This window comes from Cryptomeria japonica, chromosome 9 (assembly GCF_030272615.1).
Source record: "Cryptomeria japonica chromosome 9, Sugi_1.0, whole genome shotgun sequence".
Classification (NCBI taxonomy): Eukaryota; Viridiplantae; Streptophyta; class Pinopsida; order Cupressales; family Cupressaceae; genus Cryptomeria; species Cryptomeria japonica.
The window spans coordinates 650,474,127-650,500,723 of NC_081413.1; the positions used below are offsets into that span (position 1 = coordinate 650,474,127).

General features: G+C 35.5%; 1 protein-coding gene across 1 annotated transcript; it reads left to right on the forward strand.

Annotated features, from left to right (window-relative positions):
* Window positions 1-641: 641 nt before the first annotated feature.
* On the forward strand, window positions 642-26,124 carry LOC131045741 (COP9 signalosome complex subunit 2). Its single transcript, XM_057979333.2, has 12 exons — window positions 642-833; window positions 1,000-1,092; window positions 22,460-22,538; window positions 22,737-22,977; window positions 23,066-23,140; window positions 23,300-23,434; window positions 24,279-24,466; window positions 24,584-24,652; window positions 24,766-24,856; window positions 24,951-25,085; window positions 25,453-25,568; window positions 25,676-26,124. The coding sequence occupies exons 1-12, from the start codon at window positions 827-829 to the stop codon at window positions 25,764-25,766; spliced, it is 1,320 nt and encodes a 439-aa protein (XP_057835316.2). The 5' UTR covers window positions 642-826; the 3' UTR covers window positions 25,767-26,124.
* Window positions 26,125-26,597: the final 473 nt, after the last annotated feature.

Genomic DNA, 26,597 nt, shown 5'->3' on the forward strand with positions numbered 1-26,597 from the left:
TAAACCCCATTCACCTATGGAGATGCCCATGAATTATTTGACTAGGGATATATTTGAAGTGTATGATAATGCTTGTTATGAGCTGGGATGGACTCTTCTTACTTTATTTTCTTGTCTCTTTCATAATGTAAGCATACACTCGCTCCTATTTTGCAACTTGCTTGATAATAGAGAAGAGGACAAAACAATATCATATGATTTAATTTTGGTATTGTGTTGATGGTAATTTTAATGCTAAGTCATTGAAAATTATTTTTAGAACTAATTGAGTGTCTAATCAACTCTTTGTTTTCATAATTTTATATCCTAAACTTTCATTTATTTTAGTGGACACATGTATCGTCCATCTATTCTAGTAGACTCATGAATCTTATTTGACTTCTAATGATATAATTAAAAAACATAATATTAATCAATTGTGATTAAATTTTATCCTTATTAATCATTTCAATTTTAAATATACAAACTTTAATTCAGTTAAAATTTATATTACAATCACATCAAAATAAAATTGATAATATATATTTTTATAAAAATAATCTTAATCAGTTCCCTTAAGTTTCTTATAGACGCATCCATTATACCTTTTGGATGTGCAAGTGGTAATATAATTTTTTTATTTAATTTAATTTTATGATGCTATAATCATATAGCTTGGGCAAACTAAAGAGTTGGTTCCTTGAGATTTCTTTTACAGTTATGTTATAAATTGCAGGTTTTCTAAGCAGCAGTAGCAGTAACGGTAACAGAGAAAGATTTCTTATCAAAATATCATCTATCCGTTTATTCTTTGTTGTTCGGTTATTTTGCTGCTCAGCTGTTTAGAATGTCAGGTACTGTTGAAAAATCCCCATTTTTTTCTGTTCTTTCCGTCTTAGAATTCAACTGTTGTGGTTAGTGTGGATGAGAAACCCTCTGTGCAAAAAATTCTTCAAAGGATTTTGAATGAATAAAACCCTAAATTCTAAAGTGTTTTTTCTTTAACGGGGATCGTTTCAGACATGGACGAAATGGATTATGGATTCGAGTACTCCGATGAGGATCCGGATGAAGAAGATGTCGCCATTGAAAACCAGTATTACAACTCCAAAGGTACCAAATAAATTGATTCTTTTTCGTTTTTTTGAAAAAATGGTAATGAATTTTGTTTATTTTTGAGTAAAAATTTGGCATTTGTAGAAACACTCACAGGCCCTAGAAGTTAGGGTGACGATTATTATTTTGCATTAAGCATTATGCTGTTTCTTGTATTGCCTGATTCTCTGTTATCAATATTGAATTTTACGAGTTTTGACTAGATTTCAGTGAATGGCCGTTATATTGATGACTAATGAGAGAGCCTTGGTCCATTGTCTTTAAAAGGCTCCGTTCACTTCATTACTAACCAGAGTTTAATTAACATCGAGAACATATAAAGATGCATTATGGTGTACGTTCTTATGAGACGTGGCTTTGAACTAATTGATCCAGAGTGTAAGTTAGGGTACAGTTTGTTGTAACATTTTGTAACTGACTGCAATCCGTTTTGCCATCTCTTTATCGGAATCAACTTGTCTAGCTAAACTAGCCTGTTCAGTACCTGGAAGCTCATTACACTTTAGACTATTAGAGTCTCTGAAAGGAGTATTCTGTTATCTTGTTAGACGGCCCTCACATTAAGTATTTGTTGAAAGCCAACTCCTATGTCACACTTAAATTTGAATCCGGATCATCAGTATACCCATCTTATCACCCCAGTATGCTCCCTTTAATGGAGTTTACTTCTGAAATTCTACACCCAAGAATATTATCTAAAACATCCGAGTCATCATCAACTAGTCAAAATAGTTGCATGAATGTGGCAACTGGGAAGTCTGAGTTACCAAGTGATGGTATCAGTGTCGAAAATTGAAGCTTTTTAAAGGATCATTTTGCTAGTTCCCATCCCACCTCTTCATCACTATTTCATCATTAAATGCAATAAATGCCATGTGGATCATTCAAACATGAGAGATGGGGACTTGTGACTCACTACTATGAAATAAAAAATTGTGTCATTGGATGAATGACTTGATTATAAAATACTCTTATGTAGCAAATCCAATAATGATATCTTATATTACCTCTCTTTTAGGTTAGATTTGAGAAATGAATTTAGCCCTAAAATTCTCTCTTTTGAGGATATTTCTACCATATTATAGCACCATGGCTTATCTTTTTGCATTTTTTGAACTCTTGCAATGCTTTCCTATACTTTTTTGCTCCTTCCCATAAATTTTATTATATTATAATGTTTTCTTTATACTTGTTGACATTTCTAAGCATATCTGGTCCATAAATAGACACGGCTGATAAGTGCTTGGGTAATTTAACAATTCAATGGATTCTATGCTATAACAGCCTCTTGTTGATCGTTTTTAAGGAATCTTTTATCTTGACATTTACCGGAAAATTAATAGCAAGCAACATCTTACCAAAGGACCCAAATATCGTGAATTAAGATTGTCCATTGCAATTGATATGTTAAAGAAGGTGGTACCATAATGCTTTTGTCTGCTACCTTGAAGTTCTGTTTGGAATTAATCCATAGAAGGAATATGCAAGATTGAACATTGTCAATTTGAAGGGAAGACATAAAAATGGTTTAACTATATGAATATCTCTTTTGCTGATGGAACTTAACGAACTCATTGGTGGAAATTTTACAAATCATAGTTTGTGTTTTAGTTTAGTTGTTGGTAATAATAAAATATCCTGTAGGAAGTTAGATGGAGTAGGTTCCATCATGTGGCTTATATTCACCTTTTTGGTTGATCAGTAGAGCAATGAGGCATTGTCATTTTTAACATGGTAACAGAGCAGGTAAGAATCGTAAGATAATATGGTGAACGAGAAGGTAATTCTTCTCTTGGGATGTTAGAGTAGTTGCAAGTGAAAGTAAGTTTCAGCCATTGAAGAATGTGGTTGAAGAAGAGTGAGTTGTAGATTGGAGGGAGAAGTTTGCGACCAGGATTTAAAAGCAAGATTGCAACCCATCTGTCAGTTTGAGAGCAGATTTATATACCATTTTGGGAAAAGGATTGCCCTAGCAGATCCATTTTCATAGCTGCAGCTTGTAGAAGGGTTGCATGTGATCATTTGTGCATTTTAAAGGAAGCAAAATGTGGATTAATCATACAAAATGATGTTGGAGATTATAAGAAATTGCTCGGCACCTTTCAAAGTTGAGAAATAATGTATATTGCTGCACAGAAGATGCCCAGATCTAGAAGCACATGGATGCAAGATTGCTGCATTTCTCATGCAGCTGTGGATGGAGGGGAGAATTTGAGCCACAGGTCAAAACTCCAACCTGTGGCACCAAGAAATCCCAATAGTTGGGTACCATAAACTTCTGTGGTTTGGACACTATTAACCTTTGAAGGCCATTGAGTCACCAATGGCAAGCAGCAATACAATCATTTTGATTATGTTGAATAACTGTGAATGTTGTTGAAGATCATCCAACCTGCATTCTAAGGCATATGTAAATATGAAGTATTGATCAGCTCGAATGTCGAGCAAGGACAATTTGTGCCCAGCAACATTGGCATGCATGATATATTAATTTTTAGGGAGCAAGTTGCATGTGGGATTGTTTTCTTTTTCTCCAAATCAATCTGCTTTTTTATCTCACATTGTATGGACAGGGAGCCATTTTGTGGTTTACATAGTTAAGTGATTCCTTATATATTTGAAGTTGAAGAACAGTATATTTTGATGGAGCATTGTAAAGCTGGTGAAGTGTATATATGTTTGCTCTGTAAAATTATCCCACGTCTGAAACTGCAAAGTACAGTTTCTCTTATGTTCTTTGCATGGTCCTTCGAGAGAGAGGACCTTTGAATTTACCTTTTGGTCTTGAGCAGAATTTTGGAGTATTTCATTTTTGAAGCCTGTGCTGCATATAACATGAGAAGAGCAAGTTGGAAGTTGGATGTGAAGTAGACATTGAAGATAATGGGGACTAGACAAGTCAAAGGATCTGTCACTGCTAGTGTACATTGTTCAGTTTGATGGGGTAATTTCTCCCTCATATGAAATGGTGAATAATTGTGTGTTCTATTCACCAAATTTTGTAGCTGTGATTGGTTGAGCATCTCTCTGATCACAGATGTCTTGAAACTAGTAGAGTGTGTTCCTATTTGCAATTGTACTTGTGGATAGTGAATATGTCTCAATTCACAAGAGATTTGTAGTACTTGCGAATAGTGTGTGTGTTGCAATTTACAAGAGAATTGTAGTACTTGTGACTAGTGTGTCTGTTGCACTTCATAAGAAGAGTTGTATACATGGATAAGGATCAATGCTGATGGATGGTATAGGGAGTTATGGATTCTAGTGTATGTCCTAGTCCATGATTTTTGTTAGTTTGTTGAACTAAGTGTATGTCCTAGTTCATCAAGTGATACAAGAGATTTGGGCTGCTGTGTTTGTTCCAATCCAGGTGAGGAATGTGGGAAATATTACATCATGTAGTTAGTATGTTAGTTTAGCTGCAAGTGCTAATAGAAAAATGTCCATTGGAAGTTATGGAGGAGGTTCCATTATGTAGTTATTTGTAATTACATGTATATTGTGTATATTCACCTTTTTGGCTGGTTAATAGAATATTGAAATATCATCATTTTTAAAGCCCATATCTTGTGGCTATTAGGTCTTTGGCTAGTGTCTGTATGCTAAACACATTGTAAGGCTAATTATTGGCAATGTGGTTTCACATATCTTGTTTTAAAATGTAATATCATATTTTTGTGTCAATAATCATATTTGTTTTAATCTTTTATCCCTATGCCGATGCAGTTTATAATGCTTAAAGAACCACACTTGACTATTCTCTTGCAGTGAGAAGAATTTTGTTAAATTTTTTCAGGTTGTTACCATGCATGCACATAAGGTGGAATGTTCAACAGTTTAGGAAATCTGGGGGTATTGACAATAACAATATTTGCTAGTCTAGTGGTCCTTTAGGTTCTCTTGGTTTATTTCCGACACTTGATGCAAACACTCTCTCAAAGAAATACCTTCTAACCATCTTTGTAAGAATTAGAAGCCTTTTTTTTTTGGAAAAAGATGCGTCTAATCCTGGTGACAACATAAAATAACTTTCCATTGGAAAATTCTGGTTATGAAAGGTTCAAGATAGCTTTGTATTGTGTTTGTTTTTCCATCACCCTATAGTTTAGCATTGCTAAGTTAAAATGGTATTATCTTCTTTTGAGTGCACTATGACATAAAAAGTTCATTCTACACTATTGGTGATGATAAAGATAAAGTTATTATCAAAGCACTTTCAAATTTACACCCAGTCAGTGATGGTCTACATCTTTGGAATAATGTCTTTATTCCCTTTAGGTATTTATTCTTTTGCTTGTCCTTTTTTGTAGTTAAAGGAATTATGATAATTATTAAAAAAATTACCATAAAGCATTTTTTTCCAATTAGAAGTTGGCTGTGTAGGAGATGAAGATAAGCTCAACACCCAAGACCACCTGCAAAAACACAAGAAACGTTCCATAAGAAAGTATGCAAGAAATAAGTTTGCATGATATTAAGATCTATGAGATATTACAATGTGTGTATAGCCTTGCTTATATAGGCAAGGTGAGTGATAAGATTAAACAAGATGTTGACATGTGTTTTAATCGTATGTTATGAAACAACAACTTAAAACAAACATTAAATGACCTAGGACACAAGAAGTAAATGAGATACTTGATCCCATTTAACTAACTTCTAGAAATAACACCTAGGACCTAATTTAACATAACATGTGAGTAGGTCCATATTAAGGAATTAGCTAGGACATAATTTTATTCTCACTAACACCCCCCTTAAGTGCAACTTAGGGAGGAACAAAATCAATGCAAATGATGCAAGGATGCAAGATGCACCCATTTTAGGTACCCATGTACAAAATCTCACAAATCCAATAGAGGAGATAAAAAACATGGGAAAAACCCCTCTGCAAAAGAGAGAATGCAGAAAACAATCATGTACATAAGTGATGTATGGAAGACTCATCAATACCCCCCAAGAATTACATCCATCACGAAGATACAATACAAAAGTCCTTTAATAGGAGAGAAAGATGGAGACTATATAGCCCCCCATAATGAAGTATATCCAAAGCCATTGGAGATTGTCAGAAGACAAAAAACAATCCAATGCCTACAAACAATGAGTCTCCCCTTGGAAAGAAAGAAATCAACTTGCAGATGCTGAACAAAGACAAAAATAAGTGAGAGGGAAGAAGCCTTCAAAAGTGTATCTCTAAAAACTGATCAGGTTCCTCGGAATATGTCTCAAAATTAGGTGTGACCTCAATCAAGGAAAAGACAGAATGTAGAAACTCAAGAACAATCTCCAAAGAAGATGCTTCATCAAAGAGGAGAGAGACCCCTTCAAACATGTCCTCCAAATCTGCAGAAGAAGAATGACAAAACAAATCCGATATATCTGTCATGAAGCCATCCCACAAGGCCAAATCTTAAAACAAAAAGTATCTTGCTCAACTAAAGTCCTGGTAACCAAGGCAACTTTGAAGTTTGAAGATGTGGGAGATGATAGAACCTCATCATTGGGCTGATGAACATTGAGGTTCAAATGACTAACATAGCCTTTTGAATTACTACCCACACTGGGTTCAGGACAAATATACCTTAGAACATTCACCATCATAAACAAAATGGGAAAAGGTGTAGATTTGATTATTATGATTATATTTACCCATTGCAACAAGTTGTCTGCTATACAATACATGGATGAACACTTAATCTGGAGTGAACTCAATAGACTTATCACTCTGAGCTATCTGATAAATTGAAAGAAGATTATGGGAAATATTAGGAATGAAAAGAACACCATTGAGACTTCCATTAATCATATCAATATTCCCCCTAGCAAAAACATCAAAATAACCACTGTTAGCTATCAAGATCTTAGTCGTCCATGAAGGCCTAAGTGACAAGAGCTGGTTTAGTGATATCGTCATATGATTTGAAGCACAAGAGTCAAGTATACATCCAATAGACTGTCAACATCAGCTACAACATGAGCATTACCTTTCATCTTATTATCTCCATTAGCAAGACCTGTTGATCTTGAATGGGTGGATGATCAAGGATGTGAAGAAAAAGGTTAACTTGAAGGTAGAGAAGGAAAAATAATGTTAAGGAAAAATAATGTTATTTTCCCTAAGGAGTTGCTTCATCTCTTCTAAATTGTTTCTTATAGCAATCACATTCACCATTTCTAGGTTTATCACAGTATCCACTCTTGGGTTTCTCTTTCTTAGGTTTGTCCTCTTCAGAAGAGGTGGGAGCAATCATTAGATTTTGTCTTAGGTGTATTCTTCTTCTTTCCTTTATCCTTAGGTGATTGTGCAGTTAATGCCTTATTCTTAATAAGTGCATCAAGTTGACCAAGCTAAGCTTGTTCTCTAGCCAATCTTTCACAAAATGTCTCAAAAGAAGTCATATCAAATGAATCACCTAATCCAGTCATTGTAGAATTGAAGGAAATAGAGAGCTATACAAATAGACCAACTTAGAAATCAAGAATATGCATTCCTTATCAATTTTATCCTTTCCACAACCAGCCAATTGATGAAAAATAAATTGAATGAATGATTCAATAATCGGATAATCTATTCAACAATATACAAGTGTATATAAAGAGATTACAAGGATGACGTTCTAAATTAAGAACAAGTCGTTTAAAGTGAACTACTAAAAAGCTAAATGCTAAATAAAGCTTAAAAGCTAATTAACTAAAAAGAAAAAGCTAAATGCTAAATAAAGCTTAAAAGCTAATTAACTAAAAGCTAAATGACCATTAAACAAGGAACTAAATATAGGTGACTAAAATATAATTAAATATTCTAATACCCTCCCTTAATGGTCATTCTATCTACTAACTACCCTATAGAAGACACTACAAGTCTTTTAATCACAAACGAAAAGAACACTTCGTTGCGGTGGAGACCCTCCTTGGATTTGAAAAGTGTTAATGACCAAGAATACCAGAATCCATCCAACCTGACGTTGGGTAACCAAATTGAAACTTGAAACCATGATTTTGAGGAAAAATCAGCAAACCCTCCAAAACCGAAGATACAAATCATCATTTTTGTGGGAAAAAATGGTAAAAACCCTTGAAACGATTTTTGTGGAAAAAATCGAACAAAACCCTGAAACTTCGCATGGAAAGACCCAAAACACCATTTGGTAAGACCAAAGAAACGAGACTCAGACTCGGCTCGGACTCGGACTCGGGACTCGGCGTCAGACTCAGTTGGACTCGGGAAAGTGAAAAACTCAAGAAATTTAGAGATTTTAAAAGATCTAAAACTTGTTTCAGACACCCTTTATTGAATACACCTTAAAGACACAATAACATCATCAAACTTGGCTCATTTGATTACATACACAAGTATACATCAATCACATAAGCATAAACGCAAATTGTAGCTGAAGAAAATAACAAACATAGATATATAAATATTGTCAAATGTATACAATATTACAAAACTCATGGAATAAAAAATCCATGTCATCATATGATCATCATCAAATGTTTCATACAAATACCAAAGGTAAATACAACTACAAGCCTATGGCTCAGAGGAGCGTGCACCCTCTCGCCCTAGCCCCCTGCGAAGGCGTTTAAGGTAGGTCTTGGATGATTCAGCAGCCATAGTCACTCCTCGTGACACCATGCCATGCTCACCAACATCAGGAACAACTGTGTCACTCCGAGTCTCAGTATTTCATATCTCTGCTTGTGCTCTCTGCTCCTCCTCTGCCATGGCTACATCCTCAACCTCTATATCTACCTGGTCGATCCAATCAGTGTCATCATCACTAAAGATAGCTGCAGGAATCTCAGGATCTGTCTGACTCATTGGCCCACTCTGCTTCAAGATCAACCTCATCTAGAATGATAGGAGAGATGTCAACTAATGCATTCTTTTTCATTCTCAGGCGGAGTTGTAGTGAACAAAGACGAGATCATTCATCTTCTCCACAGATAATCTATCGCGCCTCTTGGAGTGTATGTGCTCAAACATACTCCAATTGCGCTTACAACCTGATGCGCTGCATGGTTGGCTCAAGATGCAAATGGCCAACTTTTGAATATTTGGTGTCGTTGGGCCAAAAAAGCTCCACCAATGATTTGAGTTTGAAATGAGAAAAATAAATAAAATCAGTCTCACTCATGAACTCATTTAACAAGTTACAATATACAATAAAACTAAAATTAAGCCTTACAAGTTACAATTTATTTTTACCTGGCATCATAGTTGTCCTACCGTCTTTGGCGACAGGACAAGAGAAGGTCTCCTCTTGTGCATCTGAGAACAACTGTAGCTCTCGAATAAGGTCTATCTGAGAAGTACCAGCAGGTCCCATCTTCTCCATGATTGAGTATAGCCCATTAAGGACCTCCACATCAGCCTTGAAAGAAGGGATAAAACGGAATGTCGGATTCATATAATAGGCTGCTGCATGGATGGGCCTATGAAGCTGATGATGCCATCTCCTATCAATGATCTCCCAAATGGGACCATACTTGCTCTCATCTCCTCCATAGACGAATCTGATGCCCTCCTTCGCCCTATCCATGCCCTCATTTATATAGCCCATTGCGGGCTTATCTCCATCTGCAACTCGCAACAAAATCACCAAGGGCTTAACAAGCTGCAAAATTGAAAATATTGTGTAATTTAGAAAAATGAGCAAATAAGAGAATACATATAATAAGCTATAAAACATGAAGTTAAATTGTAGAATTTATAAAAAAATTACCTTCACTATCTCATCACAAGGGACTCAAAAGTCTTGCTCATCAAAAATGCAGTCTGCCATATCTTTCCCTGCAGGGGTGGTAGCATAGGATGAGGAAGACCACTCCTCACCAACAATCATACGTCTGAAGGCAGACTTAGACCTAAGCATGGACTGCAATGTGAGGAAGTTTGTGGCAAATCTTGTGATTCCTGGACGATGCAACTCCTTCTGCTCTGTGTATTGTCTCATAAGAGCCAACACCCATGAATGATTATATACAAATTTGCAGACATTTCTTGCCCTTTCTACAGATCTCTTGATCCATGGGATTTTTCCAATAGCCTCCAACATGAGGTCAATGCAATGAGCAACACATGGAGTCCAAACTATAGATGGGTGCCTCTCCATCAATAGTCTACCTGCAGCAACATAATTTGTTGCATTGTAAATTGTAATTAATGGAGGTACAAACTACAAGATAGTAATTAATTTGCAAACAAATTTAGTTTGTAATCAAAAGTTTACCCGTAGCAACATAATTTGCTGCATTATCGGTCACCACCTGTACCACGTTCTCCTCACCCACCTCATCAAGCACCTCCTCTATCTTCTCACATAGGTAGGTGGCATTCTTGCAATGGGCGGAGGCATCAATGGACTTGATGAAAACGGTGCCCCCTGAAATAAAAAAATAAAGCTAGGTCAATGATCATTCAATAAACCATTAGATAAAAAATAAAAAATTAAAGACTATATGAAACTAAAATTAATCGATCACCTGCGGAAGAAACAAGAAAATTAAGGAGAGTTCTATTTCTCCTATCCGTCCAACCATCAGTCATGATGGTGCAACCTTTAGTGCTCCATATCTGGCGTTGTTCATCTAAATCCTTTTTCACATCATCCACCATTTGAGACAAAATGGGTCCCCTCAAATCACTCTCACTAGGGGCTTTGAACCCCGCCCCGCATATGGTAAGGGCATCAACCATTTCTTGCCGATAAGGAGACTTGTCGCAAATAAACTCAATGAGATAAGTTAAGTATAAAAATTCAATGAGATAAGTTAAGTATAAAAATTAAAACAATCAAACATAAAAGTTAGTAAAACATTCACCTGGCTACAAAGAATGGAATATTGCTGTAGGTCCAAACCCTGCCAACTGCCATTTTAGCAGCATCATGGACCTCCTTGTTCCAACCCATGCCCTCAAGCGACGGTTGGGACCCAGGAGTAGTGCAAGGCACAAAGAAGGAATCCAACCTAGATTTACGAATCCTAGGTCCAATGCTAACACTCCCGCTACAACTACTAGTGCTAGGAGCATGAGAAGTGGCAGTGGCACTGCCATTTATAGAAGTAGAAGCGAAAGCACCAGTAGTAGCAAACTGAGTGGGACGATATGAAGGTAAGGAAGAAGGGCCTCCAACACAACCTAACTGTGTCCCTCTTCTTAAATTTGCCTCTCTCCCAATGGCCACTCGATCCTCCTTTTGTTTCTTTTTCCTTTCAATTTCCTCAACCATTACATAACATTCACGTACGGCCTCAGGGAGTGCTTTTAGGCATGGTTCGGCATCATGTCCACGCACACCAACAATATGGTATTTCAGTCTATATATACCTCCATGGAATATTGTTTTGCAAAATGTACATTTTGTTTGCCCCTTTCCTTGCCCTGGAAAATCCTCATGATATTTCCAAGCAGGGTCCTTTCTAATGGGGGGTCTAGAAGCTGAAGTAGACATTTTAGGATAGTTTTGTGAAACTTGAAGTTGAGGCAAATAATAAAGTGAAGTTTGTTGCAATAAAACATTACAAATACAAAATAAAATTAATACATACATTCAAAAAAACTAAAGTAGGGTTTGTCAAACCCTACTTTAAAAAAAAGAAATTTACAAACCCTACATAGTACAACACTACAACTACATACTACATGCTACATACAAACATACAAAAGATTTTGAAAGAAAATGTAAAAATTTCAAAATAAATGAATTGAAAATGGAATTTTTGCATACAAGAAACAAAATAATCTTAAAAAAAACAATCTTACCTCTTACAACAAGCTTGAAATGAGCTGCAAACTCTTCCTATCCAACTCTTGATGCACCAAATCCAAACACAATGCAGCTCCAATGTGACAAATTGAAGAAACCTTGAGCTTCCTCCTTGCTGGTTTTTCTTTTATGCACCCTTGTTTTTCTTCCCAACTCACTTTACTCCTATTTTTGCAAGTGAATGAAATGAAGGTCACTTTTAGGGATAGGAGATAATTAACAAAAAAAAACGGAATTGAAAAAGCATTGCAAACTATTTTTTTTTTGGTCTTTACTTTAGCTTGACGCCGATCGAGTTTGGGGCTCGGGACTCGCCGAGCTCGGCGAGTTTGAGCCAAACTCGCCAGCTCGGCGAGTCTAGCGAGTTTACTCGCCAGACGAGTCCGAGTCATAGGGACTTGCCGAGCATGACTCGGACTCGGACTCGCCGAGTTCAGGTGTGTCCGGGCGAGTCTCATTTCTTTGGGCAAGACACCAAACATCACGCGGTAAAACATCAGACATCATGCGGGAAAATACTAGACAACATCATGTGGTAAAATACCAGACATCACGTGGTAAAACCCTGATTTTTGAGAAAAAAATCAAGCAAAACCCTCCCATGATTTTTTATGGCGAAAAATAAAAAAACCCACGCAAGCTTTGCAAATGACAGATAATAATTGTTTAGGAAAAAATTCTAAACCCTGCGAACAATTTTTGAGGAAAAAAAATGTGAAAACCCTGGGATCTGTAGGACGAGGTTTGGCCTAAATCAATTTGATCAAGGCAACGATATTCAGATATCGTGAACGTGCACTGTTTCTAGGTGTTGTGGCAGCTATTGAACTTCTGTCTGTGTTCCAACATGATGCTGGTCAAATATGCCATCACGAAAACAAAATAGAAACAATTGCTGAAAAAACTGAAACTTTGGAAGAGAATTCTGGCACGAATTCCAAGGTTCAAATTTCGAGGTTTGGAAGAAAACCAGAAATTAAAATTTTCTGCAAACTTAAAACTTGAAATTAATTAGAAAAAAAATAATAATTTGCAGAAAATAAAAAAATACCTCTGATTTTTTTGTAAAAAAAACAAAAAAATTTTGACGATTTTTTCTCCAAAAAAAAAAACACAAAAAAATAAGGGGCAGAAACCCTTAGTCGGATGTACAACATAAACGGCGCCTAGAAGACATTGAAATTCCCGACGTCCACAGAACTAGCAAAAATCGTTGACTGTTTTTAAATTCCAAGGCAAATTCATTGGCAAAACATTTGAGGCATGGAAAACGAGGCACACAGAAAAATTTGAGACCAACCCATAAAAGCTCTCGAAAAACCCACCAAGAATCTGAAATCAAAATGTAGATCCGACGGCTCAAAAATTGAGGCACAAAAAACGATGCACCCAAAAAATGTGACGATGACCTAGTTGAGGTCTCGAAAAACCCACCAAGAGTCTGCAACTAGAATAAAATTTCGACTTGAACTGAAGGGTCAAAACCCTAGTCAAAAATTGCAGAAACCCTAGGAAAATTTTCAATCTGCAAAAAAAAACCTCTAGGTTGCAGGCTTGCAAGGACGACGTTCTAAATTAAGAACAAGTCGTTTAAAGTGAACTACTAAAAAGCTAAACGTTAAATAAAGCTTAAAAGCTAATTAACTAAAAAGAAAAAGCTAAATGTTAAATAAAGATTAAAAGCTAATTAACTAAAAAGTTAAATGACCATTAAACAAGGAATTAAAATATAGGTGACTAAAATATAATTAAATATTCTAATAATTGAAAGATTTAAATTTTAACAAATAATCTTCAATGGTAGGAAAAGTGCAGTGGAAAGTGATGACAATTTTGCTTCCAATTGCAAAGCACTTACCTCACTAATTGAACCAAACAAATCCTTGTACTTATCTCATACCTATTTGGGAGTTACACTCCTCAATGTAGAAGAACAAGCTGTTATAACCATGCATAGCAATCAATCCCATAGCCTCATCACATTTGTTCTTGTGAGTAAATCTCTCATATTCTCTAGGAAAATCAGGTTGATGGTCACGAGGAAGTGAGTACTTCAAACCTTGGCTCAACCATTAGAGCAACAAGTAGATTAGACAAAAAATTGATAAAATCTGATATGTAGTGTCCCAAATCTAAATCAATACAAAAAATGAAGTCCCCCCCACAAAAAAAGGCTTCCTCAGGCGAAAATATGTCCAAGTAATTAGTTATTATGCTAGATTTGCAAAAACTGAATGAAATATATCTGGTGCTGAATCTAGAAAAAGCGCATGTATAGAATGATAGAGCTCTTGAATACCTTTCAAATATCATTGGAATCACGAAAATCCGATAAATTAGCAAAAAGTTATGAGCTTGAAGGTCCAAAAGGGGAAAAATCACTTGAGTTTGTAATAAAATGTACTTGCAGCAAAATATAGCAAAATGATTAGCACCATTGTCAAGCATGTAGAACCATCTTTCTGTCGATATCTTGCTAATAAAAAACTGATATCCTGGCGAAAAGTCATGCCCCATAGGAAAACAATGCCCAATTAAGGCTTTAGAGGGGCCAAATCTTAGTTCCCTATGTGTTGGCATTTGGTTCTCAATAGGACCACATAGGTGGTTGGGTGAAAAAAAACATGCCTCTCGTTGGAGGCGTGCACCACCCAAACCTTTAAGCACTTGGTCACGCCAAATAATCACTTGGAGAGTTGAATCCATTGGTGGAAAATTCAAAATAGTCGGTGTAAAAAGTAAAAATATATTATTTTAAAAAAAAAGCCGACACGATGTACTAGTTGCTGATGACAATGTGCACATGAACATTGCAAAAGGTACGCAAAAGTATGTAGGTTGACACGAGGGAGAATATACCCTCCAAATATGCTAGAATATTCCTTGTGACTTTGTCAATGGTACTGCGTGCGCTAGCAATTGTGTGAACCATATTGATGATTGTACAACCATATAGAAAAGGCGACGAGGGTAAAAAGCCTTTGTAGGCTTGGAGCAAAATTCTTTGATTTTGGCGATTTGACAATTGGTTTTAGGGTTTTTGGGCCTTTCAGATGCAATGCCTTTCAGATGCAATGCCAAGGTCTCTTTTGGCCTAAAGTGCTTTGAAAAATCAGCTACCTCTTGGTTTTGGCAACCACTTCTAAACTTCAAACCCTTGTAGATTTAGACTCACAAGCTCAATTTGGGTGAAACAAAAGGCAAAACTAGTTTCTTTGACTTCTTGAACTCAATGGTGAGCTCAAATTTGTTTCAACATGCTCCATTATGAACTTGCAATGAAAATCCACAAAGAGGAAACCCCCAAATTTGGTGTTTTTTTCAAGCTTTTCTGATTCTTCAAGGCACCATACAATGCAAGAGAAGTGCATACTTGAGCTTATTAAAAACCACCAAGATCACTCATTTGGTAGTTCCTCTACCCTCAAATTCGAGAAGAGTTTTGCAAGGCCATGGCTTAACACCCAAGACCACCTCTAAAAAACACAAGAAACCTTCCACAAGAGAGTGCAAAAAATGAACTTGCTTGGTATTAAGATCTATGTGATATATTACAAAGTGTACAATAGCCTTGCTTATATAGGAAAGGTGAGTCAAAGGATTAAACTAGCAACCTATATTTTTGAAAATCTATGTAAAATATGTCGAGAGATACCTACTTAAAATGTAATCCTAATCCTAACAATATATATTCTCTACCCTAATTGAATGGTAACACTAATTGTAACCATAGTTAAAGCCTAACGTAATACTAATCTTAAATGAACTCAAACTCTAACACTAATCGTAATTAAACCTTAATCCTAAGCCTAACTATAATTGAATTCTAAAAATAGCGTTACCATAATTAAAACTAGACCCTAAGTCAAACATAGCTAAACTCTAACCCTAAACCTAATTGAATCCTAACTCCAATCCTTATGGCAAATCTAACTGTTACTGTGGATAAATAATCATTTTTTTTAGTTTGAAAAGATAAGGATTGAAGGGCAAGTTTTCTTTTTGCATCATTTCAAATGGATGTGTGGTTTTTTCATTTCATTTTAGTTTCATTGTTGTTAGTGTAAATCATGAATAAGAGTCATGAATAGGGAGGACAAGGTTCAAAATGGAAAACAACATTCACATATTGACCTTGTTGCAAAAATCACTCAAAGCACTCCCATCCTCATAAACAAATAATTATGATGAAATCATATTTATTGGTACATCGATTCACGTCACATGATTTATTATTTTTTAAATCTATAGAATACATTTCATTAATAATGAGTATTAATAATCAATACAAACAATTTTGGAGTCCTGTCTATTAAAGATTAAATTAACACATAATCATAACTATTGAAACATGGCCAAGTACGCTATTATAAATAGTTGCTCAACTTTGAAACTTTAAATTAACACAATAACATTTCATTAATTATATGATTATTAATAATCAATACTAACAACTTTGAAGTCTTCTCTATTAAAGATTAAATTAACACATAATCATAACTATTGAAACATGATCAAGTATGCTATTATAAGTAGTTGCTCAACTTTGAAACATTAAATTTACAGACAATCACAACTGTTGAAACATGCTTAACTGCCCTACCCCATTCAAGTGTCAACCCCACTCATTTCCTTCCTTAAAAGAACTTGGTTGAAATTATGATAACTTATTAATCTGAATTGGGTCCAACTTCAAAGATGAAAGGATAATGTTCTTTTTTCTATTTAAAATTGTTTTTAAATGAATCTAAATGGACACAACTCCATATTTAGACTGTCAATGCATGTAAATTCTAACATCCAATATATTTGTGCCACAACCTTGAATATAATTATATTGCACAAAGGTTACAAAGAAACAAACAAACCAAGATTGATGTCGTATTAGACAACACTCATTAGGAATAACGACATTGGAAAGAAAACCAAAAGCTTATATTACAAGCACTTCACTGCATATTTTGAAAGTTTTTAAGCTTTTCACTTTAAAAAATTGTAGATCTTCTTACCTCGTATCACCTGCTTCTTTAGTTTTCCTATAAGCCAACACTACATAGCTCAGTTTGCTTAGCATCCCTTCGTCATTAACCACCTCTTGGTCACTCAATTTTTTCAAATTTCCACAATTTTTCTCATGAAAGCTTTAGTTCGCTACAAACCTGAACGAAAGTTGGTTTTCTAATGCCATTGAATGTAGATTTATGGAAGTTTCAAATAAAAAAAACAAATACATTTCAATACCAAATGGAAATCTAGTTGAAAAAGGGAATGTTGTGATCATAGAAACGGGAGTCGGACTAGGCGAGGCCAACTCGACTCGGGACTCGGACTTGGCAAAAAAAACTTGGCTTAGACTCCGTTGGACTCGGCAAAGTGAAAAACTCAAGAAATTTAGAGACTTTTAAAGCTTTAAAACTTGTTTCAAGCACCCTTTATTAAATACACCTTAAAGACATAATAACATCATCAAATAGAAGCTAATTTGATTACATACACAAGTGTACATCAATCACATAAGCATAAACACAAATTGTAGCTAAAGGAAATAACAAATCCATGTCATCATATGATCAAATGTTCCATACAAATATCAAATGTAAAAACAACTACAAGCCTATGGCTCAGAGGAGCCTGCATCCCTCCTACGAAGGCGTCTAAGGTAGGTCCTAGATGATTCGGCAGCCATAGCCTCTGCTTGTGATACCATGCCACCCTCACCAACATCAGGTATATGAATATCCGTGTCTGCCTCTGGCTCTACTGTCTTTGCTTGTGCTCTCTGCTCCTCCTTTGCCATGGCTACAGCCTCAGCCTCTCTATTTGCCTAGTCGACCCAATCAATGTCGTCGTCACTAAAGACAGGTTATGGAGCCTCAGTGGTCCACTCGGCTTTAGGATCAACCTCCTCTAGAATGATAGGGGAGATGTCACACTCCGTTTCTATTTGAGGCGGAGGTTGTAGTGAACAAAGACAAGATCGTTCAACTTCTCCACAAATAATCTTTTGCGCCTCTTGGAGTGTATGTGTTCAAACATACTCCAATTGCACTCACAACCAGATGTGCTGCATGGTTGGCTCAAAATGTGATTTATGGACGAAATCTTGAGCTTCCTCCTTGCTGTTTTTCCTTCAATGAATTCTTGTTTCTCCTCACAACTCACCTTTCTCCTATTTTGCCAAATGAATGAAATGAAGTTCACTTTTAGGCTAAAAGCAAAATAAAAACAAAAAAAAATCAAAATGTCATTGTCGTTGGCTGAGTTTGGGCGAGTCCGAGTCCAGGCGAGTCTGGACCCTAGGCCTGGTTGAGTCTGAGCCCCTAGACTCGATGAGACTCACTCGGCTTGGGTCTCGTTGAGTCCAGGCGATTTTGGGAGATTTTCGTTTCTCTAGCTATGATTTTTCCAAAGTTTTAAAAATGAAAAAAAAATCAGAATAAAAGCTTTAAATAATATAATATTATAATTTATAAAATATATATATATATATATATATATCATATTATAATATTTATAAAAAATATTAATTTAAAATTTTTTAAAGATAGAAATAAATGTTTTTTCATTTTTAATATTTAAAGTAAAATATACATTTTTTAGAAAAGAAAAGATCGGGATTAACCTTGAGAAGTTGTCTGTGAGATTTTAGAAAAAACCTATTCTCCGTTGCTTTCTAAATCTACCTACGCACAGGATTAGATCTGTGAAACAGTCCTATCCCCATTCCAAAAAAAACGACATGACACCGTCAATACAACATATGCTAGAAAAGTTTTAACACCCACAAAGTTCAAAGCAAAAAGACAACAAACATTTACAATTTTATTTTCTTTTTGCCAGTAATCCTCTAGAGCAAAATTTGTCTTCTTGGCCTCGTCCTTCTTCTTTGCATCTTGTGCCTTTCTCATCTCCACCTCCTTCACCCAGAGGTAATCCTTTAAGTTTTCCCACCCTATGCATGCTTCTTTAGTCCTTGTCTCTTTGTCCGCACCATTTCGCCACAGCATGAATGGTCTGAATTCCAACTCAATTCCTTTCGACATCAACCCCTTTCCAAACGGACGCTGCAACCCACAATCCGCTACCGCCCTTGCCTTCAGTGAAATTAAACCACACAGAGAGTGGTTTGGGATGCATGCTTTGGCCACCCAAACCACTTCTTCCTTCGTTCCGAACATCAAACCCCACTCCAACGTCATTGAAATTATATTTGCATTTGTGTAATATCAGAATTCTGATACAAAGTTTCCATGATTTGCGGAAACAAGGGGTGCACTTTCCCCATTTTCGTGAGCATCAGAGTTCGAGGGATTAGTCTATTATTTGGACTCTCGTAGGCTAACATTCGGGATAGAGAGTCTCAGTGGCAGTTTCACTTCTTCAGTTCAGTCTTGGTTTCAGTTCTAGGGCCTTTAACTTATGTGCTTATATTATAAAGTCATAAAGTGACTTTATTAAATTTAATGCCACTTAAATATTATAAAGTGACTTTATTAAATTACAAGTCACTTAAATTTTATAAAGTAACTTTTGAAAAGCCACTTAAATGAATTGTGCGCCCAAGGTGAATATAACTATGGAGATGAATTAAATACATTTAAATGTATTTAATTATGATTTGGGCATGGCTTTTAGGAAGTCGTGCTTTTTGGAGTTATAAGGAGAATTAGCAATTCAAACTCATTATTATTGATTATTTGACATTGCTTGTTATTTTCTCTGTGGATTGTCTGAGACAAGGGTTTCAGAGGGTTTGCTATTGAAGAACGTTCATTCTTCACGGATCTGTGATTCTGAGGCTGTGAAAGATCAGCTGAATTATTGCAAACTGAGAGGGCTTCACACAGAAGTTTTCAGGTGTTTCATCAGAGGTTATTTGTGTTAGTTATTTGAAGATTTGGAATAAGGAAGCAGGCAATACAGTTTAGAAGCCTCATTAGCAGCATTCTTTCAGTTCAATAACCAGCCGTACAAGATTCATTGCTGGCCGTACCAATTTGGTTGGCACATGGGCCTCCAGAAAAGAGGTGTTTTGCCTGGGAGGCTGGAACGCCTACCCAAAGTGCATTCTGAATGCACAATTCCCATCCTTTCAAGCTATTCTACCTACTTTTGGCTCAGAGAAATCATTTCCTGGACCTGTACGACCTTTTTGGTCAGTTTTCCAGTTTTGGCTGGCAAACACCAAATTTCTTCATTTAAAATAAGCAAAGGATCCACGAGTATGCAATTAGCAGTAGGATTTATTGTATCAGGTATCTTATTCATAATATAGTTACAGTTGCTCTCAATTCTAGTTCTATTTGGTTTTATGTGCATTTCTTGCCTGGCACGTGTTATTTTGTAATTTAAATTTGTTCAAAAACCTTGAAAATCCAAAAATACAATAGCAGTAGCATTTTAGGAGAGTTAGAACCAGCAGGGTTCCTACAAGTGGTCATCAAATTTGAAAATGCCCCCAAGTCTCTTTTCTGAGACATTTCCAAAATGGCCAACTACTGCTTTATGGAGTGGAGAGAAAAGTTTGCTTCCATGGATGCAGCCTGTGTTTTTAACTCTCTGTCTTCTGTCACCATCTAGAGAACTCTACACCAACCTCACCTTGCGTTGGGACGCATGCTTTGGCCACCCAGACCACTTCTTCCTTTGTTTCGAACATCAAACCCCATGCCAACATCATTAAAATTATATTTGCATTTGTGCAGTATCGGAATTTTGATAATAGGTATTCCTCCCCCAACAAAGTTTCCATGATTTGTAGAAACAAGGGGTCATCAAATTTAAAAATGCCCCCAAGTCTCTTTTCTGAGACATTTCCAAAAAAGGCCAACTATTGCTTTATGGAGTGGAGCAAAAAGTTCGCTTCCATGGATGCAACCTGTCTTTTTAACTCTCTGCCTTCTGTCACTGTCTAGAGAACTCTACACCAACCTCACCTATTGAATGCTAGCTCGCACCTATTTCATAGTTTAAAAAGCCACGTCTCCTCTTGTCCCATCACTCAGTTGCTAATAAATATGTCCTCATTCCAAGGACACCCTTCTTGGCCAACTCATATTCATGAGTTCACTTCTCATGTATCACCTTCAATAGTCCCCTTGACACTGCACCATGTCATTATGTGTACAAAAAATGGCGGTGTACTCTGTCCATGTGCATTAATCGTGCAGATTTCTCCAAACCATTTTCTTCCCAATGCAATTTGAAATCATACTCTATCTCGTGCCAACTCTTTAAATCGGTCCTACTCATTCAAACGGCTATTGCCATGTGTTCGCCAACCCTCTCCCACCACTTCACGGCTTGGACCTCCAGTTCACATCCTAAATTGGACAACTTGTCTGCTTCAAATTTTCTTTCTCTATGCACATGCAAAATTTTAAAGTCCTGGAAATTTTTTAATTTTTGGCCAATGATGAAAATTATTTTATTTATCTTCCAACATTGTGAGGCCCCTTTAGCAATGGCTTTGGCGACAATTTTTGAGTCTCCTTCAGGTGTAATTTCGAAACCGATAATTTGTCTACAAGAAGGATAGCCAATAAGGCTGCCATCACCTCACCCTCATTGTTTGTTCCATCAAAAAGTTGTTGCGCTCTTCTTGCCAAGACAATTCCTTCATCGTTCCTCGCAATGCAACTTGTGCCCGATACACCTGGGTTCCCTCTTGAAGCCCCATCAAATTTTATCCTAATCCACTCCTTCTCTGGTTTTCTCCAAACAACCCTTTGCTTTGGATCCATTGCAGGATTTATCCTACCAAGCCCATTAAAGAGGCATTCCACATTAATAAAATCCATAATTTATACTTTAATTATGTTGAGAGGCATTCCACATTGGCAACACAAAGTGGATGTAAATAAAATCCATTTTTAGGAAGGATATTCTTGTCCATTGAATGACAATTTACTATTTAATATTTTAAATAAAATTCTTTTTTTTGGAAGGATATCTTTATCCATATCATTCTTATGCTTTTAAAATATAATATAGGTTTTTAATATTGATAAAATAATATAACATAGTTTTTTAATATCGATAAAATATTAACAATAAATTTTTTTTAAAATAAATAGATAACTAAAATTATTTATATATAAAATATTAAAAAGTAGACGGGTGTCAATTTAAATTGCATAAAGTTTTTTTGCGGAGGTTTTTCAATTCATTATGTGAGTGTAATATGCCTCTCAGTGTAACAAGGTATTATGTGTCTAGCAACTTGAAACAAATTTTAAATGACCTAGGACAGAAGAAGTAAATGAGATGTATGGCCCTATTTAATAACTAACTTCTAGAAATAACACTTAGGACTGAAGTTAGCATGTAAATAGGTCCACACTAAGGAATTAGCTAGGACATAATTTTATTCACACTGACAGCTTGAAGTCTTGAAATCTATAGACATAATATTCCATTTACATTTTCCTACTACTTAAATCATTCATAGAGCAGAGGCTTAGTGTCTGAGTTCTTTCTCTATGAATTACAAAATTATGCTTAAAAACATTATTGCATGTTTTTTTTTCCTAAAACACCATATCTTCAGAGCAGGATATCTGAATTGTAAATCTTCTGCATCGTAGGTTTGGTGGAGTCTGATCCTCAAGCTGCATTAGCTGGTTTTGCTGAAGTTGTCAGAATGGAACCTCAGAAAGATCAGTGGTTAGTTTTCTTTTTCTGCTTTAAATACTTATCATAAAGGGCACTTAATTTTTATTCCCAGTAATTAGCATTGAGCTATGAAAACATTAGCAGGATAGTGAGTACATGATCAACACTGATTAATGATTAATTTCATATATAGATGCTTTATTGTTGATGAAGAACAATCAAATAATGTTGCTCTTTAAAAAAAATCAGGGGATTTAAGGCTTTGAAACAAACGGTTAAGCTTCATTACCGTTTGGGAAGTTATAAAGAAATGATGGATGCTTATCGCGAAATGTTAACATATATCAAATCTGCGGTAACAAGAAACTACAGTGAGAAGTGTATAAACAATATTATGGATTTTATTTCTGGATCAGCTAGTCAGAATCTGGACCTCCTTCAAGATTTTTTGCAAACTACATTGAAGGCACTTGAAGAGGCAAAAAATGAGGTAATATAAACAATTTTTTATGTTGCATTTAAACTTATTTCTGCAATCCATTTATTTCCTCTTAATAAGTTATGGATGTGCGTTACAGAGGCTTTGGTTCAAAACAAATCTCAAGCTTTGCAAACTGTGGTTTGACAGGGCAGAATATGGCCGAATGAATAAGGTACTGAGATCAACACCCGATTGTTGTCAATGTGTTTGGTCCTGATGTACTGTTTCATATGTTGCCCATTTACATTGCCATTGGATATAGCTGAGTGAATAATGGAAGCAATTAGAGCGACTTATGAGTTAATCTGTGCCGTTTTTTAATCTTTCATAGGTTTTGAAGGAGCTTCATAGATCATGTCAGAAATCAGATGGGTCAGATGACCATAAAAAAGGCACTCAACTATTGGAGGTGTACGCAATTGAGATTCAGATGTACACTAAAACCAAGAACAACAAGAAACTTATGGTAAGTCTCTTTTGTTTGAGTTCTTTTCTTGGCATGTTCGTGTAAAAATAAATCTTGATTCATTTGCTTTTATCCTTGCCATGATTATTTATAGTCCATGTCAGCATGTATACTATGTCTTCTATGTGGCATCTACTTTTTTTGTCAAAAATTTAATAAGCAAATTACAGCTTTTCTGAAATCATTTATTTTTTATTGTCTTTGTCATTTTTGAATTGTATAATAATTTCTTTGTTGTTACTGTAATCTATTTTTTGGATTGTCTTGTGTACACAACTTTGTTTCAAATTGTTTTATTGGTTCTTTAGTGTTGGGACTCTGCAGTAATGTTTCCCTGTTCCATGTTCGTAAGAAAATGTGTTAATCTTCTTTCAACAGTGTTCTTCAGCTTATTCATTTGTAATGACGATATTGTTGCGATGATGTATTCAGTCTTCTAAACTTGTGGCTGATCCTTACTGGTGGGAATAAAGATTCCATAACTGTGCTTGTATAAGATTGGTTTAAGCCGTTATATTATATTTTTCAGCACTGTCATTGTTGAATTATGAATAGATATGAAGATTGATTGTTATGAGAGTTCGTATTTCTTCTTGTTCAGTTTTTGTTTGTGCTTTGAACATATGTGAAAATATGGTTTATTGCCAATAATGGTTTACTTAGAATTCAAACAAATATACCTGAAGCTTGTTACTGGTGTTTTATTTTGACATGTAAGATTAAGGTTATTGTATAACCAAGCCCCGAGTTGAGTAAAAAGGCATTGGAAATGTTACTTTGTTTATGACCTTAGCATGGAGAGCCCATCATGCTTTTTCATGTTAACATTATTCTTTCATTGCAGCAATTGTACACCAAAGCACTTGCTATCAAATCCGCAATACCTCATCCCCGGATTATGGGTATTATTCATGAATGTGGGGGTAAAATGCACATGGTTGAACGGCACTGGGCTGAGGCAGCTACGGACTTCTTTGAAGCTTTTAAGAACTATGATGAAGCTGGGAATCATCGGAGAATTCAATGTCTCAAGTAGAGTGCCATAAGCTCAAATATTTTTTAGCAATAAGAAATGAAACTAATGTTTTGCTTATTGTCTTGTAGTGTCATTTCTAACTTAGATAATGAACATGTATTGTTCCCATGCAGATATCTAGTTTTGGCAAACATGCTGATGGAATCTCAAGTAAATCCGTTTGATGCTCAGGAAGCAAAGCCGTAAGTTGCAATTGGTTCAAAAGTTTATGGTTTTGTAACTTTTGTTCATTGGATGAGATTTTTGTTCTTTCCAATGTCTGTTGTCAATGAAAGGAACATTGCTCATTTTGCAGATACAAAAATGATCCAGAGATTTTGGCAATGACTAATCTTGTTGCTGCATACCAGAGAAATGAAATATTTGAGTTTGAGAAAATATTAAAGGTTTGTCACTGCTTGATATCACTTAAATTGCAGCATGGAGGAAACAAGCATTTTTTTAGTAATATTGGGTATAACTTTCCTAAATTTCGTGCAGGATAATCAAACAACAATTATGGATGATCCATTCATTCGCAACTATATTGAAGATCTCCTGAAGAATATCAGGACACAAGTACTTCTGAAACTTATCAAGCCATACACGAGAATTCGGATACCTTTTATTTCAAAGGCAAGTCTCTGGACTCTGTCTTAACATATTTTCATAAGTAAAGTAATATTCCAAAGTTAGGGTTCAATCTACCATACACATGGATGTATGCAGATCCAAAAAATACATTTTTTTTTGGCAAAGTACATATGCTTCCTTAGCAGTTGCATTTTGATATTCTGAAATAATCTGCTACATCTCATGCAGTAAGAAGAGGGATGGATATTATAAGACAATTGCCTTGCTCTCATTTTCCATTTTTTCGGCAGTTATCTTATGAAAAATTTCTCTAGTAGACTAGTTGATCTGTTTGGATGCTTTCTGAGCATGAAATACATTGAGCTCTTAGATTTATGAATCATTGATTTTGTGTCTGATAAAACTTCAGGAGCTTAACATTCCAGAAAAAGATGTGGAGCAACTTCTGGTGTCTCTAATTCTTGATAACCGCATCCAGGGTCATATTGATCAGGTTAATCAGCTCTTGGAACTTGGTGGTGACAGGTAATGTTGGTACTAAGGGAATTACATTTTTATTTTTTGGAAAAACAGTGTCTTTACTGGTTGTCAGGGATAGACTTACCTACATTTTTTTTTGTTTGTTTTTTCAGATCGAAAGGGTTAAAGAAATACAATGCCATAGACAAATGGAATACACAGCTTCGTGTTTTGTATCAATCTGTTGCAAACAAGATAGGATGATATCTGGTGCCTTTATAATTGCACCCATCATTTGTCTTTATTAGGTAGTATAATGGGTTTTGATCCAAGGCTTCATCTATATGTTTGAAGCTGGTGGGCTTTTCCCATTTGTAAAATTTTGAGTTATCCTCCTATGTTACGTGATGTATATGGACAGAGTTCATCAGTTCTTTCTGAATCGGTTTTACACATGGATGTCATAAAATTGATTTGATTTTGGATAGTAATACATATCCTGGAGAGAGCTCTGAAATGCATATCTGTTGCAGGAAATAATTTATCTTTCCAGGCAAATTGCATTGATATTTAATTGTTAAAAGAAATGCCTAATGAAATGGTATTGTTTCCTAGACAATAAGGTAAGTTGTTGTCTTGTAATTTGTGATATTGTGGCTATTACATTTCATTATCTATTAGCTTTAGTTTATGTATATATTTGTCAAAATTTGAAGTTGTAAAGCTCAAATATTGAAAAACTCAAGCATGCTTTTTTTCTGGAGTAGAGAATGCAGGGGATTATTTTAGAATATAAAATTAGCTTTAATTGTTAGCAATTTGAAAACTTATTTTTCTGCAAATCTATAATAGGATTCTTGTATACTATAATATATTAAATGTTCTTGGGAGATTCCTTAGTTGCCAACAGTGGTGAATATGGTTAGGGTGGACTAGGTTGTGTTCAGGTTGTATCTATCTCTTATCTGATCACTTTTCCGTTTCTTCATAATCTCCTTGTTTATTTTGACGAATCCATATTAAAACAGACCTTTGGAAACTCCAGAGTTGCCAACTGTGGTGAATATCATTAGGGTGTTCATCTTTCTTTCTCTT

What these genes read in the sequence shown, in the direction of transcription:
- LOC131045741 (XM_057979333.2), top strand. An exon ending in AGAACAACAAGAAACTTATG is followed by an intron (nt 23,435 to 24,278) that starts GTAAGTCTCTTT and finishes CTTTCATTGCAG; the next exon opens with CAATTGTACACCAAAGCACT. An exon ending in TTGGAACTTGGTGGTGACAG is followed by an intron (nt 25,569 to 25,675) that starts GTAATGTTGGTA and finishes TTGTTTTTTCAG; the next exon opens with ATCGAAAGGGTTAAAGAAAT.